This window comes from Microcaecilia unicolor, chromosome 13, assembly GCF_901765095.1.
Source record: "Microcaecilia unicolor chromosome 13, aMicUni1.1, whole genome shotgun sequence".
NCBI classification, from domain to species: Eukaryota; Metazoa; Chordata; class Amphibia; order Gymnophiona; family Siphonopidae; genus Microcaecilia; species Microcaecilia unicolor.
Window position 1 is genome coordinate 27,122,457 of NC_044043.1, and position 16,581 is coordinate 27,139,037.

The 16,581-nt window shown below is 50.4% G+C and overlaps 1 protein-coding gene across 1 annotated transcript in view; it reads left to right on the top strand.

Moving 5' to 3' along the window:
• TSPOAP1 (TSPO associated protein 1) overlaps positions 1 to 16,581 on the top strand; it is an 864,237-nt gene that overhangs the window by 626,818 nt on the left and 220,838 nt on the right. The window contains exon 19 of the mRNA XM_030186055.1: positions 5,125 to 5,233. Within this exon, the coding sequence (XP_030041915.1) occupies positions 5,125 to 5,233 (109 nt within the window). The remainder of the gene's footprint in view (positions 1 to 5,124; positions 5,234 to 16,581) is intronic.

Here is a 16,581-nt window from a genome sequence, read left to right on the forward strand (position 1 = left end):
ACTTGGACGTTTCCACCTGGACTTGTGTTTTTTTAAGGTTGTAGACGGCTATTATACACGCAGCTTGTCTGCGTGTATGAAACCGTCTTTGGCATGCGCAGAGCAGCCACGCAGAACGCTTGGCTGCTCTTCACTGGCTTCTCCTCCTTAGGAAGGAAATCGTGTGCAAGTGAGCTAACAGCGAGCAGCTCATTTGCATGCGATTTCCTTCATGCATGCCCGTTCCTTTCCGAATCGCTAAAGGATCGGTAAGGGAAGGGCTTTTTCTGTTCAGTTAGTGTATCAGTTAGTCCACTGCAGTGCCCCCTAGGGTACCTGGTTGGTTGTCCTGGCATGTCAGGGGGATCAGTGCACTACGAATGCTGGCTCCTCCCACGACCAAATGAGTTGGATTTGGTTGTTTTTGAGATGGGCATCCTCGGTTTTGCATTATCGGCAAAAATCGGGGACGACCATCTCTAAGGTCAACCTAAATGTTGAGATTTGGGCGTCACGACCATATTGAAACGAAAGATGGCCGCCCATCTTGTTTCGATAATACGGATTTCCCTGCCCCTTCACGAGGATGTCTTGTGAGGGCGCCCTCAGGAAAAGTTGGGCACCTCGTTCGATTATGTTCCTCTTGGTGTGCAGCTTGTAGTACTCACTCCTTGTGGGCGAAACATAGGAAATAGACAATGATATCTTGAGGTCAATCTGGCTGACGAGGCCCAAAGTTGTGGTGTGCGCGCTCAAACTGAAAATGTGGTTGAGTTGGTTCCAACTGTGCTGATCTAATATAATAAACGCACCCTCAACGTTCTGAGGACAACGTTCTGTGAAGCCTTGAAGCCTGACGCCCTGAAGCCTGAAGCCTTGAAGCCTTGAAGCCATGAAGCCATCTGACGTCACTCCCAGGCTGAAGGGTTCGCGCCGGATTCGTGGTGTGAAGCCTTCAAGCCAGCCAGCTGTCTTTGCCCCGCCCTCGCCTCAAACCAAACAAATCCGGAAGCGAAGCGTCAGGGAAGGAGGCGGCGCTCCCGAAGTCTAGCCTTCCCTTCGCTGTGTTCCGCCTTCAAAAGAAGGCGGGAGACAGCGAAGGGAAAGCAAGACGTCGGGAGCGCCGCCTCCTTCCCTGACGTTTCGCTGCACGAACCGCCACGGAGGTAAAGTTAAAACGAAGAAGAAGAAAAAAAAAGGGATGCATGGATGCGAAGGGGGGGGGCATGGATGCGAAGTGGGGGGGATGCATGGATGCGAAGGGGGGGGGGAGAAGAGGGCGGGCCAGGCTGGGACATGGGAGAGAGAGGAGCATGGATGCGATGGGGGGGGTCATGGAAGGGAGAGAGGGGACTTGCTGGAAAAGGATGAATGGAGGCGGCAGGGGACAGAGGAGCATGGATGGGCATGGAATGGGAGGGCAGGGCTCAGGGAGAGAGGGGAATTACTGGAAATGGATGAATGAAGGGGCCAGGGGACAGAGGAGCATGGATGGGCATGGATTGGGAGGGCAGGACTAAGGGAGAGAGGGAAATTGCTGGATAGGGATGAATAGAGGGGACAGATGGGCATGGATGGATATGGATTGCAGGGCAGGCCTCAGGTAGAGAGGGCAATTGCTGGATAGGGAAAAATGGAGGGGCCAGGTGACAGATGAGCATGGATTGGAAGGGCAGGACTCAGGGAGAGGGAAATTGCTGGATAGGGATGAATGGAGGGACAGATGGCCATGGATGGATATGGATTGCAGGGCAGGCCTCAGGCAGAGAGGGAAAATGCTGGATAGAGAAAAATGGAGGGGCCAGGTGACAGAGGAGCATGGATGGGCATGGATTGGAAGGGCAGGACTCAGGGAGAGGGGAATTGCTGGATAGGGATGAATGGACGGGACAGATGGGCATGGATGGATATGGATTGCAGGGCAGGCCTCAGGCAGAGAGGGGAAATGCTGGATAGGGGAAAAATGGAGGGGCCAGGTGACAGAGGAGCATGGATGGGCATGGATTGGAAGAGCAGGACTCAGGGAGAGGGGAATTGCTGGATAGGGATGAATGGAGGGGACAGATGGGCATGGATGGATATGGATTGCAGGGCAGGCCTCAGGCAGAGAGGGGAAATGCTGGATAGGGATGAATGGAGGGGCCAGGTGACAGAGGAGCATGGATGGGCATGGATTGGAAGGGCAGGACTCAGGGAGAGGGGAATTGCTGGATAGGGATGAATGGAGGGGACAGATGGGCATGGATGGATATGGATTGCAGGGCAGGCCTCAGGCAGAGAGGGGAAATGCTGGATAGGGAAAAATGGAGGGGCCAGGTGACAGAAGAGCATGGATGGGCATGGATTGGAAGAGCAGGACTCAGGGAGAGGGGAATTGCTGGATAGGGATGAATGGAGGGGTCAGATGGGCATGGATGGATATGGATTGCAGGGCAGGCCTCAGGCAGAGAGGGGAAATGCTGGATAGGGATGAATGGAGGGGGCAGGTGACAGAGAAACATGGATGGCCATGGATTGGAAGGGCAGGGCTCAGGGAGAGAGGGGAATTGCTGGAAAAGGATGAATGGAGGGGGCAGGGGACAGATGGCCATGGATTGGGAGGGCACGGCTCACACTCTCTCTCTCATATACAATGTCTTTCTGACTCTCACTCTCACACACTCTGTCTCACACTGTATCACATTCACTCTCTATGTGCCACACAGTCACTCACACACTCGCTTGGTCTCATACACACACTCTCTCTCACACTGTGTCTCACATACACACTTGCACACACTCTCATTCTCACACACACACTCTCTCACAAACACACTCACACCCAGACTCACTCTCTCTCTCACACACTCACACTTTCACTCTGACTCTCAAACAGTCACTCTCACATACACTCTCCCAAACATACACACTCCAAGGAAAACCTTGCTAGCGCCCGTTTCATTTGTGTCAGAAACGGGCCTTTTTTACTAGTTTAAAAAAAAAGTGGCAAATCTGTTGCAGCAGATTCAAACATATCCTCTCCTCTGTCGCCTCTGGGATGCTTTTCGTCTGGATATTATTCCTTCGGGCTCTATTTTCCCCATCTTCCACTTTTATTTATTTATTTTTAGTACATTTATATCCCACATTATCCCACGAGGGCAGATCTTCATATTTGCTATCGAACGTGTCACAGCGTTTATGTAAATCCAGTAGATCTTGGTCGTGTATGATAACACGTTCTTCAAACTCATTTAAGCGATTCCCCATGTCATCAATCTTTTTGTGAAAGCCCTCTACTTCTGCATGCAGGTCTCTCTTGACACTGAGGATCGCAACTTTGACATGAGACATCCAGGATATGAGAGGGTGGTGGGGAGTGTAAAAGGGCAATTTGTAACGAACGTACTATTTGTGCAGGGGTTGTATAAGATCAGAAAATTCATAATTCTCTTCTTCTCTGCGCATATTCAACAGATCGCCCAAATCTGTTGTTTCTTTATCTACAACATTAGCAAAATTCGCCCCTTCCTTTCTGAATACGCTACCAGAACCCTTATCCAAACCCTTGTCACCTCTTGCTTGGATTATTGCAATTTGCTTTTCACTGGTCTTCCACTCAGCCATCTCTCTCCTCTCTGGTCTGTCCAAAATTCTGCAGCACGACTTATTTTCTGCCAAAATCGTTATACCCACACTAGCCTACTCCTCAAGTCACTTCACTGGCTCCCTGTCCGCTTCCACATACAGTTCAAACTTCTCTTACTGACCTTTAAATGCATCAATTCTGCAGCCCCCCATTACCTCTCCACTCTCATCTCTCCCTACATTCCTCCCTGTAAACTCCGCTCACTGTCGACCCCCTTCTCCTCCACTGCTAAATCCAGACTTCGGTCCTTTTCCCTCGCGGCACCTTATGCCTGGAATAGACTTCCTGAGCCTGTACGTCTAGCTCCATCTCTACCTGTTTTCAAATCTATGCTGAAAACCCACCTTTTCACCACTGCTTTTGGCTCCTAGCCACTACTCAATTGCCCTCCCCTTGTCCCTTTCTCACCTAGTACTTTCCTCACCCTTAATTGCCTTGTCTGTCTGTATTTTTTAGATTGTAAGCTCTATTGAGCAGGGACTATCTCTCTGTGTCAGGTGTTCAACGCTGCGTGCGTTTGGTAGCGCTATACAAATGCTAATAATAATGTAGTTTGGAACAAGGGGAGAGCATCCTTTGGGGGTCTTTTACTAAAGATTAGCTCGAGTTATCTGCAGCAGGGCCCATAGGAATAAAATGGACCCTGCTGCAGATAACTCGAGCTAATCTTTAGTAAAAGACCCCCTTTGTATACCAAAGTTTGAATGTGATGCGTGGTGAGATTGGAAGCCAGTTGGATTTTACTAATTGCAGATGCTTGAAGGTAGACCAGGAAAGTCCAGAGTATGATGCATTACTATAGTCTAGATGCATGATTACTATAGAGAGAATTAATGTTCGAATGCATGGACCTTGGTGAAAATAGTTACTCCAGTACCTCTATACTCAGCAGTCTCACTACCCCTCTAGCCCTGATTCACGGGAGTGAGCTGATAACCAGAAGTTTGAGGCACATTTCAGACTGATTTTTTTTTTTGTTACATTTGTACCCTGCGCTTTCCCACTCATAGCAGGTTCAGCGTGGCTTACATGGGGCAATGGAAGGTTAAGTGACTTGCCCAGAGTGACAAGGAGCTGCCTGTGCCTACAGTGGGAATCAAACCCAGTTCCCCAGGACCAAAGTCCACCACGCTAACCACTAGGCCACTCCTCCACCATGTCTGCTTTCAGTCTAGGTAAATAAGAACCTATATATTTATAAGGTTAATGAATGAAAATGCAACGTTTCAATACTGCTAAGAATCCTTTTCTTGCCTGAGAAAAGAGAAGCTTTCTTTAAATATTTGTTAACTTTATAAATGTGTCATATTTACTGATATAGTTTTTCATCTTTTAAAAAAAATTAAACTTTATTTGCTTTCTTGTCTTGTATACTTTAGCATCACAGAAAAAATATGTTTGTTAATTGCTTTTTATTTCTTTTTTTATATTATTATTATGGCATAATAATAATTTCAGCCTCATGACGTTCTACCAACAACTTAACACAAGATTGTATATGTTAACTCTTCTTTCAGATGGGTGTCAATGAAGGTCCCAAATTAAATCGACTTCCAGGTCCTTTGGTGTCGCATGTTTCAACCAGAAAGATCAGATCAAAGCAAGCATCAGCAGATTCCAGTTCAGGTAAACTCTCATGCTTTCCAAAGATAAGGCAATATTAAGGACATATTCATATGGGCAAAAGACACACAAAAAAGTGCTAAGGATCAGTTTTCAGTGATTCATCAGCACCGTGTAATGCTGAGCCAGGCTAAGTGCCTAGATTTGGGCACATTATTCACAAGACACCTAAATTTAAATGGGCAAAAAGTAGGCAAGAAAGTGATTATTTATTTAGATTTTGCTCACACCTTTTTCAGTAGTAGCTCAAGGTGAGTTACATTCAGGTACACTGGATATTTCTCTGTCCCAGGATGGCTCACAATCTAAGTTTGTACCTGAGGTTCTCCGAGGACAAGCAGGCTGCTTGTTCTAACGACTGGGTTGACATCCACGGCAGCCCCCACCAACCGGAACAAAACCTTCGCGGGCGGTCCCGCACGCAGGGCATGCCCATCGCGCATGCGCGGCTGTCTTCCCGCCCGTGCGCGACCGTTCCCGCTCAGTTTTTTTCAATTCCGCGCTGGAGAGAGACGTGTTATCGTCTCTCTCTCTCTCTGTTAGCCCCAGAAACCGGATTGCGGCCTAGCCGCGAGTTTTTTTTTCTCTTTTCGTGCGCGTTCACGCCTCTTTTCTTTATTTCTTCTGTTAAAAAAAAAAGAAGTTTGTCCCCTCGTCGTCTTTAGCCGCGGGGGCGCCTCGTTGCGGCCTTATGGCCGCGCGGTCGTTTCTTTTTTCAGGTGTGCTTTTCACCGCCACCATCGACGACTTTGACTTCGCCAACGCGATTTTCCCGTTGATGTCCTCGAAGGTCCCGAGCGGATTCAAAAAGTGTGGTCGGTGCGGCCTGCAGATCTCGTAAACCGACACCCACGCTTGGTGCCTCCAGTGCCTTGGCCCGGAGCATAATACCAAGACGTGCACCTTGTGTCTCGGCTTGCGGAAGCGGACACAGGTGGCGAGGCAAGTTCTTCGGGACCGTCTTTTTGGAACTTGCGCCGGCCCCTCGACATCGACGGCATCGGTGTCGACGGCCGGATCTTCGGTACCGATGTCGACGAAATCGGCACCGACGATGGCACCGACCCCAGGAGTACAGGTACCATTGGCCCGACGGCGGTGGGGGTGAGCGGCCCGCGCGGCAATCGGCCCCGGCCACTTCCTCTACCCAGGGCCATCGGGACCAAACCCTGTCAGACCCGATCCCTCGAGGCCGGGGGGGTTCTACCTCCTCTTCATCTTTGCCGCCGAGCGCCGATGATGGGCACCGAAAGAAGACTAAAAAGCACCGTCATCGGTCGCCCACGGCGCACGGGACTACCAGCTCCGGCGCCTCCAGAGATGATTTGACGCCGAGGAAGCGACAGTGCCAAGAGGAGCGTTCCCCCTCAGTCAAAGAGGTGTCGCTGCGTCAGTCCATGGGTACTTCGGTACTGTCTCCTGGACCCGAGCAGCTTCCAGCACCGACACCCACACCGGCCCACCTGCCTTTCCTGACAGCGGGCCTTGACGAGTGCCTCCGAGCCATCCTTCCAGGGATTCTGGAAGGGCTGATGCGCCAGGCTTTGCCAGCACCGGGGGTGCTTGCGCCCCCGGCGCCGTTGATGGAGGTGCCGGCGTGCTCTAGCCCGATGCCGAGGACACCGACGCCGCTTGCGGTACTGGTGTCGACAGCCACGCAGGTGGAATCCCCGTCGACGTCGATGGAGGGAGCTTCATCCCCGCTGGCATGGGAGTCCACCGCTCAGCGCCACCATCGAGGACATGGTTCCTCGCAGTCGAGACGGGCCCGGTTCAGGTCTGAGCTGCAAGAGCTCATGTCCGACACCGAGGAAGAGGCCTCGTGGGGGAAGGAGGAGGACCCCAGATATTTCTCCTCAGAGGAGTCTGAGGGCCTTCCCTCCGACCCCACTCCTTCACCGGAGAGTAAGCTTGCGCCCCCTGAGAGCCTCTCCTTTGCCTCCTTCATCAGGGATATGTCTATTTGCATTCCCTTCCCCGTGGTCTCTGTGGATGAGCCGAGGGCTGAGATGTTTGAGGTCCTCGACTATCCATCACCACCTAGAGAGTCTACCACGGTGCCGTTGCACAATGTCCTCAAAGAGACACTGCTTCGGAACTGGTTGAAGCCCTTATCTAACCCCACCATCTCCAAGAAAGCGGAGTCCCAATACAGGATCCACTCTGACCCAGAGTTGATGCGGCCCCAATTGCCTCATGACTCAGCGGTCGTGGACTCTGCTCTCAAGAGGGCACGGAGTTCGAAGGATACCGCCTCGGCGCCCCCGGGGCGGGAGTGTCACACTCTGGACTCGTTTGGGAGGAAGGCCTACCAATCTTCCATGCTCATGACCCTCATCCAGTCATACCAGCTCTATACGAGCATTCACATGCGGAACAATGTGAAGCAACTGGCGGACCTGGTCGACAAGCTCCCTCCGGAGCAGGTCCAGGCCCTTTCAGGAGGTGGTCAGGCAGCTGAAGGCGTGCAGAACGTTCCGTCCAGGGGATCTATGACACCTGTGATGTGGCATCTCGAGCTGCGGCCCAAGGTATAGTGATGCGCAGACTCTCCTGGCTGCGTGCTCTGACCTGGACAATCTGTACCCAGAAACCAAACTGGCGGATGTCCCTTGTTGGGGGAATAACATCTTTGGCGAGAAGGTCGAGCAGTGGTGGACCAAACTACACCAGCGGAAACCGCCCTCGAGAAGCATCTCCCCACCGGGCGCCTTCAGCAATCCACCTCAGCAGGTGGACGTTTTTCCCCGAGCCAGGCAGGCTGCGCCTACGCCCACAACAAGCGTAGGTACACCCAGCCGGCCCGAAGGCCTCCTCAGGCACAGGGACAGTCCCAGCGCGCCTATTGCCCGTCAACAGCGTGCACCTAAGCAGCCCCCTGCGCTCCACAGCAAAAGCCGGGGACGGGCTTTTGACTGGATCCATGGGAACATAGCCGGCCATCAAAGTAGTCGTGCTGGACGACCTGCCGGTCGGGGGGAAGTTGAAAGTTTTTTCACCAAAGGTGGCCTCTGATAACCTCCGACCAGTGGGTTCTCCAAATAGTGCGGTGCGGATACACCCTGAATTTGGCCTCCACTCCACCAAATTGCCCACCGGGAGCCCAATCCTTCAGCTCCCATCACAGGCACGTACTTGCAGAGGAACTCTCCGCCCTTCTCAGCACCAATGCGGTCGAGCCCATGCCACCCGGGCAGGAAGGGCAGGGATTCTATTCCAGGTACTTCCTTGTGGAAAAGAAAACAGGGGGGATGCGCCCCATCCTAGACCTGAGAGGCCTGAACAGGTATCTGGTGCGGAGAAAGTTCAGGATGCTTTCCTTGAGCACCTTTCTCCCCATGATTCAGAAAGACGATTGGCTTTGTTCCCTGGGTTTAAAGGATGCTTATACTCACATCCCGATACTGCCAGCCCACAGACAGTATATCCAATTCCGTCTGGGGACACGTCACTTTCAGTATTGTGTGCTGCCCTTTGGGCTCGCCTCTGCACCACAGGTGTTCACGAAGTGTCTAATGGTGGTTGTGGCGTACCTACGCAAGCTGGGGGTGCACGTGTTCCCATATCTCGACGATTGGCTGGTCAAGAACACCTCGGAGGCAGGGGCTCTCCGGTCCATGCAGTGCACTATTCACCTCCTGGAGCTGCTGGGGTTTGTGATAAATTACCCAAAGTCTCATCTCCAGCCAGTCCAATCTCTGGAATTCATAGGAGCTCTGCTGAATTCACAGACGGCTCAGGCCTTTCTTCCCAAAGCGAGGGCCCACAACCTCCTGTCCCTCGCTTCCCAGACCAGAGCGTCTCAGCAGGTCACAGCTCGGCAGATGTTGAGACTCCCTGGTCATATGGCCTCTACAGTTCATGTGACTCCCATGGCTCGTCTTCACATGAGATCTGCTCAATGGACCCTAGCTTCCCAGTGGTGCCAAGCCACCGGGAATCTAGAAGATGTCATCCGCCTGTCCCTCAGTTGCCGCAATTCGCTGCACTGGTGAACACTTCGGACCAATTTGACCCTGGGACGTCCATTCGAAATTCCGCAGCCCACGAAGGTGCTGACGACGGATGCATCTCGCCTGGGGTGGGGAGCTCATGTCGATGGTCTTCACACCCATGGACTGTGGTCCCTCCAGGAACAGGATCTTCAGATCAACCTCCTGGAGCTCCGAGCGGTCTGAACGCACTGAAGGCCTTCAGAGATCGGCTGTCCTAACCAAATTATCCAAATTCGGACAGACATCAGGTTTGCAATGTATTACATCAACAAGCAGGGGGCACCGGATCCGCCCCCTGTGTCAGGGAAGCCGTCGGGATGTGGCGTTGGGCCTGCCAGTTCGGCATGCTTCGTCAAGCCACATACCTGGCCAGGGGTAAACAACAGTCTGGCCGACAGATTGAGCATGAGGTCATGTAACCGCACGAGTGGTCACTTTCCATTCCGAGTGGTACGCAAGATCTTCCGAGAGTGTGGCACTCCCTCGGTGGACCTTTTCGCCTCTCAGACCAACCACAAGCTGCCTCTGTTCTGTTCCAGACTACAGGCACACGGCAGACTAGCGCGGATGCCTTTTCCTCAATTGGGGGACTGCCTCCTGTATGCTTATCTCCCATACCTTGGTGGGGAAGACCTTACTGAAGCTCAAGCAAGACCACGGCACCATGATTCTGATAGCGCCTTTTTGGCCCCGTCAGATCTGGTTCCCTCTACTTCTGGAGTGTCCTCCGAAGAACCGTGGAGATTGGAGTGTTTTCCGACCCTCATTTCGCAGAACAACGGAGCGCTTCTGCACCCCAACCTTCAGTCTCTGGCTCTCACGGCCTGGATGTTGAGGGCATAGACTTTGCTTCTTTGGGTCTGTCTGAGGGTGTCTCCCACGTCTTGCTTGCCTCTAGAAAGGATTCCACTAAAAAGAGTTACTTTTTTAAGTGGCGGAAGTTTGTCGTTTGGTGTGAGAGCAAGGCCCTAGAACCTCGCTCTTGTCCTGCACAGAACCTTCTGCACTTATCAGAGTCTGGCCTGAAGACTAACTCAGTAAGGAATCACCTTAGTGCGATTAGTGCTTACCATTATCGTGTAGAGGGTAAAGCCATCTCTGGAGAGCCTTTAGTTGTTCGATTCATGAGAGGCTTGCTTTTGTCAAGGCCCCCTGTCAAGCCTCCTGCGGTGTCATGGGATCTCAACGTCGTCCTCACCCAGCTGATGAAACCTCCTTTTGAACCACTGAATTCCTGCCATCTGAAGTACTTGACCTGAAAGGTCATTTTCTTGGTGGCAGTTACTTCAGCTCGTAGAGTCAGTGAGCTGCAAGCCCTGGTAGCTCATGCTCCCTTATACCAAATTTCATCATAACAGAGTAGTACTCCGCACTACACCCTAAGTTCCTGCCGAAGGTGGTGTCGGAGTTCCATCTTAACCAGTCAATTGTCTTGCCAAACATTCTTTCCCAGACCGCATACCCGCCCTGCTGAACGTCAGTTGCACACATTGGACTGCAAGAGAGCATTGGCCTTCTACTTGAGCGGACACAGCCCCACAGACAGTCCGCCCAATTGTTTGTTTCTTTCGACCCTAACAGGCTAGGGGTCGCTGTCGGGAAACGCACCATCTCCAATTGGCTAGCAGATTGCATTTCCTTCACTTACGCCCAGGCTGGGCTGGTTCTTGAGGGTCATGTCACGGCTCATATTGTTAGAGCCATGGCAGCGTCAGTGGCCCACTTGAAGTCAGCCACTATTGAAGAGATTTGCAAGGCTGCGACGTGGTCATCTGTCCACACGTTCACATCACATTACTGCCTCCAGCAGGATACCCGACGCGACAGTCGGTTCGGGCAGTTGGTGCTGCAGAATGTTGAATCCAACTCCACCCTCCAGGACCCGATTTTGTTCTGTTCAGGCTGCACTCTCAGTTAGTTGTTCTTCGTAGGTCAATTTCTGTTATGCCCTCGTCGTTGCGAGGTTCAATTGACCTGGGTTCTTGTTTTGAGTGAGCCTGAGAGCTAGGGATACCCCAGTCATGAGAACAAGCAGCCTGCTTGTCCTCGGAGAAAGCGAATGATACCTACCTGTAGCAGGTGTTCTCCGAGGACAGCAGGCTGATTGTTCTCACCTGCCCTCCCTCCTCCCCTTTGGAGTTGCGTTTTACTCATTCCTTTGCTTGTCATTCAACTGAGCGGGAACGGTCGTGCACGGGTGGGAAGTTTTTGTTCCGGTTGGTGGGGGCTGCCTTGGATGTCAACCCAGTCGTGAGAACAATCAGCCTGCTGTCCTCGGAGAACACCTGCTACAGGTATGTATCATTCGCTCAATGGAGGGTTAAGTGACTTGCCCAAGATCACAAGGAGCAGCAGTGGGATTTGAACCAGCCACGGTAAACCTGGAGGACATAATGGGGCAGTTCAGCAAACTGAAGTGTAGCAAATCTCCTGGACCGGATGGTATTCATCCTAGAGTACTGATAGAACTGAAAAATGAGCTTGCAGAGCTACTGTTAGTGATATGCAATTTATCCTTACAATCGAGCGTGGTACCGGAAGATTGGAGGGTGGCCAATGTAACGCCGATTTTTAAAAAAGGCTCCAGGGGAGATCCGGGAAATTATAGCCCGGTGAGTCTGATGTCTGTGCCGGGGAAAATGGTAGAGGCTATTATCAAAAACAAAATTACAGAGCACATCCGTGGACATGGATTACTGAGACCGAGTCAGCACGGCTTTTTTGTGGGGAAATCTTGCCTGACCAATTTACTTCAATTCTTTGAACAAGTAAACAAACATGTGGACAAAGGGGAGCTGGTTAAGATTGTGTATCTGGATTTTCAAAAGGCGTTTGACAAGGTACCTAATGAAAGGCTGCAGAGGAAATTGGAGAGTCATGGGATAGGTGGAAATGTCCTATTGTGGATTAAAAACTGGTTGAAGGATAGGAAACAGAGAGTGGGGTTAAATGGGCAGTATTCACAATGGAGAAGGGTAGTTAGTGGGGTTCCTCAGGGGTCTGTGCTAGGACCGCTGCTTTTTAACATATTTATAAATGATTTAGAGATGGGAGTAACTAGCGAGGTAATTACATTTGCTGATGACACAAAGTTGTTCGAAGTGGTTAACTCGCGACAAAATTGTGAAAAATTACAGAAGCCAGGACCTTACGAAACTGGGAGACTGGGCGGCTAAATGGCAGATGACGTTTAATGTGAGCAAGTGTAAGGTGATGCATGTGGGAAAAAAGAACCTGAATTATAGCTACGTCATGCAAGGTTCCATGTTAGGAGTTATGGACCAAGAAAGGGATCTGGGTGTCGCCGATAATACACTGAAACCCAGTGTTGCATTACTTATTTACTTATGGATTGCAAGACTGGTGCTCTAACCACTAAGCCAATCCTCTGCTCCATTAGTTGGTTAATAGTGACTTTCAGCACTCTGTGTCAAATCTAGGTATTCCAACGGCACAATTTTAGCTACATAATTGTCACCGGTCTTCTTTTTGTTCTTTTCATATGTATGTGTGTGTATATATTAATATTTCTGCTTAAGTGCAAAAGTCATGATGTTTCAAACCGTTTAGTTCAAATGGCATTCCATAACGTATCTTGAATTTGTCGGCTTCAGGAGTATTTTTAGTCAGAATGAAATCATGTTTTGCCATCGAGCTGTATCAAGGATCCACCCCCTAAATAAAAAATCATATGGAAAAATGAGTTCCGTTTAATGATATTATACCTATAAAGCTCTCGTGCCATCCTCGCCATCGCTGTAATTTCTCTGAACGTCAAAGATGGCATTGGTGTTTCTAAGAGAGGTTTTATATCTACTGAATTATAAGTCCACCAATCAGAGCACCCAACTATATTAACGTATCCACTCCAATTCAGCATTTAATCCTCGTGGTGTCACTGTGTTAAGACTAAAAATCCAAAATTGTTCTCTGTAATTTAACTTCTGTTCCAAATTTCCTCCCACCCTTCTTGAATCACATTGATCACCCGCCATCTCATGTGATGATGGTGTTAGATATAGATGATTTAGATTGTAAGCTCTTTTGAGCTGGGACTGTCTTTCTTCTTCATGTTCAGTTGTAAAGCGCTGCGTACGACTGGTAGCGCTATAGAAGTGATTTATAGTAGTAGTAGTGTTCTTTCCAGTGGATGGGTAATGGGAGCTTGAAGATTTTCAGTTAGAATACGTGATTTATGTTTATGTAACCTTATTTTGACAGGTCTACTGCTCCGACCAATGTAGACTAAATTGCAGAGGCATTCAATCATATAAATTGCATTGGCAGTACTGCAAGACATGGTGAATTTAGACTTTATTGTGTAACGTGTGCCCGGATGCATCCATGAAGATCTAGAGATCATTAAAGGGCACCACTAACATTTCCTACACTGTTTATGCATCCCTTCACTATATTCCGGTAAACTGTCATAGCGTTGATGTAATAACATCTCGCCAAGGGTCTTGCCTCTTTTATATGCTGTTATTGGATAATCTTTGAAGCGTGGATATAGCTGAAATATATGTCAGTGACATCTTAAAGAATTCACTATCTTATTGGACAGAGTAGAGTAAGGTAAGACACATCATGTGCTCATATTGTACTGTGGTTGTCTTCTGTAATAAAAGTTTGCGTTGAGCAAACCTAGTCCTTAAATATGCCTGTTCTAAAGATTTATTGGGATATCCTTTGTCCTTAAACTATCTAGTTACGTTCTTAGCTTGTTGTCTGAAATCCTCCAAAGTGGTACAAATGCGTCATAACCGTAAAAATTGGGTTACTGGCAAATTATATTTCAATCTGTATGGGTGAAACTGTCAAAACTCAATAAATTGTTTCGTTTCACGAGCTTTCTATATAGGGTCGCCAAAACTTGACCCTGTTGTTTTTGATACCACCACATCCAAAAATTCAATCTTGTGCTTACTAATATGCAATGTGAATTGTAAATTAGGGTTAAAAGAATTTATCCAATTTTCAAACTTTCTCAGGGATGTTTCCGGACCCTGCCAAAGGGAAAAAAGCATCATCAAGAAATCTTTTCCAAAATATAACCGATTGGAATGTTGTTGAAGAATATAAATATTGTTCTCCGAGGACAAGCAGGCTGCTTGTTCTCACTGATGGGTCAATGTCCACGGCGGCCCAGGAACGGCAATTTTCCACAGCAAAGATAAAGTTTGCCAGAGTCTTCTGGAGCGCGGGGCGCGCACACCGCGCATGCGCGGCCATCTTCCCGCCTGTCGCACGAGAGTTCCCTCTCAGTTTTTGTTTTTCCACGGTGGAGAGTGGCTGCTTTGTCGGTCTCTCTCGTCAGGCCCAGAAAAAGAATCTTCGTTTTTTGCGACTTAATCGCTCTCTTTTGTCGTCTTTTATTTCCTTTATCCTGTTCCCTTCAAAACGAAAAAAAATCCTTTATTTCTTAGTTTGGCCCTTTAAGTTTCCTTTCGTTTTCGGCCACCCGTAAACTCTTTCTCATTTTTATGCCCTTTTATTTGGCACAATTGCAAATTTTGACTTCGCCGCCGCTATTTTTCCGTCCATGTCATCGAGGACTCCCAGCGGCTTCAAGAAGTGTACTCGGTGCAACCGGTCGATCTCAGGTACCGATCCCCACGCGTGATGTCTTCAGTGCCATGGGCCCAACTATCGCCCAGACGCATGTAAGTTGTGTCTTAGCCTTAAAAAGCGGACACAAGCGTCGAGAAAAGCTCTTCAGGACCATCTTTTCAGAGCTTCGACAGGTTCCTCGGCGTCGACGTTGACAACGGTACCGAGGTCGGCGGCGTCGATATCAGCACCGAAGATGGCATCGACTTCAGGAGTTCAGGTAATGGCTGTCCGGAGACCACCACACGCTGGGAGCAGTGAGCCGTCGAGTGGGTCTCCACCTGCCTCGAAGTCTCCTGCTGTGCAGGCCCCCCGGGACCGACCCCTCTCGGACCCGACCCCGAGGAGGCGTGTGGATTCCACGTCCTCGTCTGTAACGAGGAGTATCGATGACGTGCATCAAGTGAAGGCGAAGAAGCGTTGTCATCGGTCTCTTTCCAAGCACGGTACCGGGAGCTCCGGGACGTCGAAGGATTCGGCACCCATGAAGCGCCGACACCGGGAAGACCGCTCACCCTCCATTCAAGAGGTGTCGGTCTTCAGGCAACCCAGTACCGCCTCCTCAACCTCCACAGATTCTGACGCCGATTCTTGCACTGACCCCCACAGCCTTGCTCGACAGTGACTCTAGACGAGTGCATCCGAGCCATTCTTCCAGGTCTTCTGGAGGGGTTGCTGCGTCAGTCTGCTCCGGTACCGGGGGTGCTTGCGCCCTCTGTACCGTCGATGGAAGCAGCAGCTGGCTCTATGCCTGTGGTGAGGTGTCCGACGCCGGTGCAGCCTGCAGCATCGGCGTCGGCTGCCACCCAGGTCGACTCCCCGTCAACATCGCTGGAGGGAGCTTCATCATCACCGGCATGGGAGTTGACTTCTCGACATCACCATCGAGGACAGGGTTCCTCGGCGTCGAGACGGGTCCGGTTTCGGACTGCAGTTAAGGAACTCTTGGCCGATACCGATGATGATGCCTCGTGGGATGAAGGGGAGGATCCCAGGTATTTCTCTTCTGAGGCGTCTTGTGGTCTTCCCTCTGATCCTACTCCTTCACCAGAAAGAAAGCTTTCTCCCCTGGAGAGTCTTCATTTCTCTTCATTTGTCTGTGGCTATTCCGTTCCCTGTGGTATCTGAGGATGAGCTCAGGGACTGAGATGCTGGAGGTTCTTGACTATCCTTCACCACCTAAGGAGTCATCCACGGTTCCTTTGCATAGTGTGCCCAAGGAGACACTTATGCGGAACTGGATGAAACCACTAAGTAATCCCACCATTCCCAAGAAAGCTGAGTCCCAATATCGGATTCACGGAGAACCTGAGCTGATGAAGTCGCAGTTACCTTACGACTCTATGGTTGTGGATTCCGCTCTCAAGAGAGCCAGGAGTTCTAAAGACTTTGCCTCGGTGCTCCTGTCCTCCTCCTCCTTCCTAGCTCTCAACCTTGAACACCTCCTTCCTGCCATTAACCCTTCCCCATTCCTCCTAATCGCATCCCGTATTCGTCGCCTTCGTCGCCCTACCTCTCCCACCCTCTTACGCACCCTTTTGCTCCCTCCTGCTATCCGCGGGAGACTTCAATCCCAACCCTGGTCCCCCACACCTGTCCTCGTCCTATCCATGCAAACGATTCCGCGATGTCTCCAATCTCATCTCTATTACCCTCCTCCCCCTTCTTCCCTCCCCTTCTCATGTGCCCTGTGGAATGCCCCGCTCGGTCTGCAACAAACTTTCCTTCACCCATGATCTCTTCATC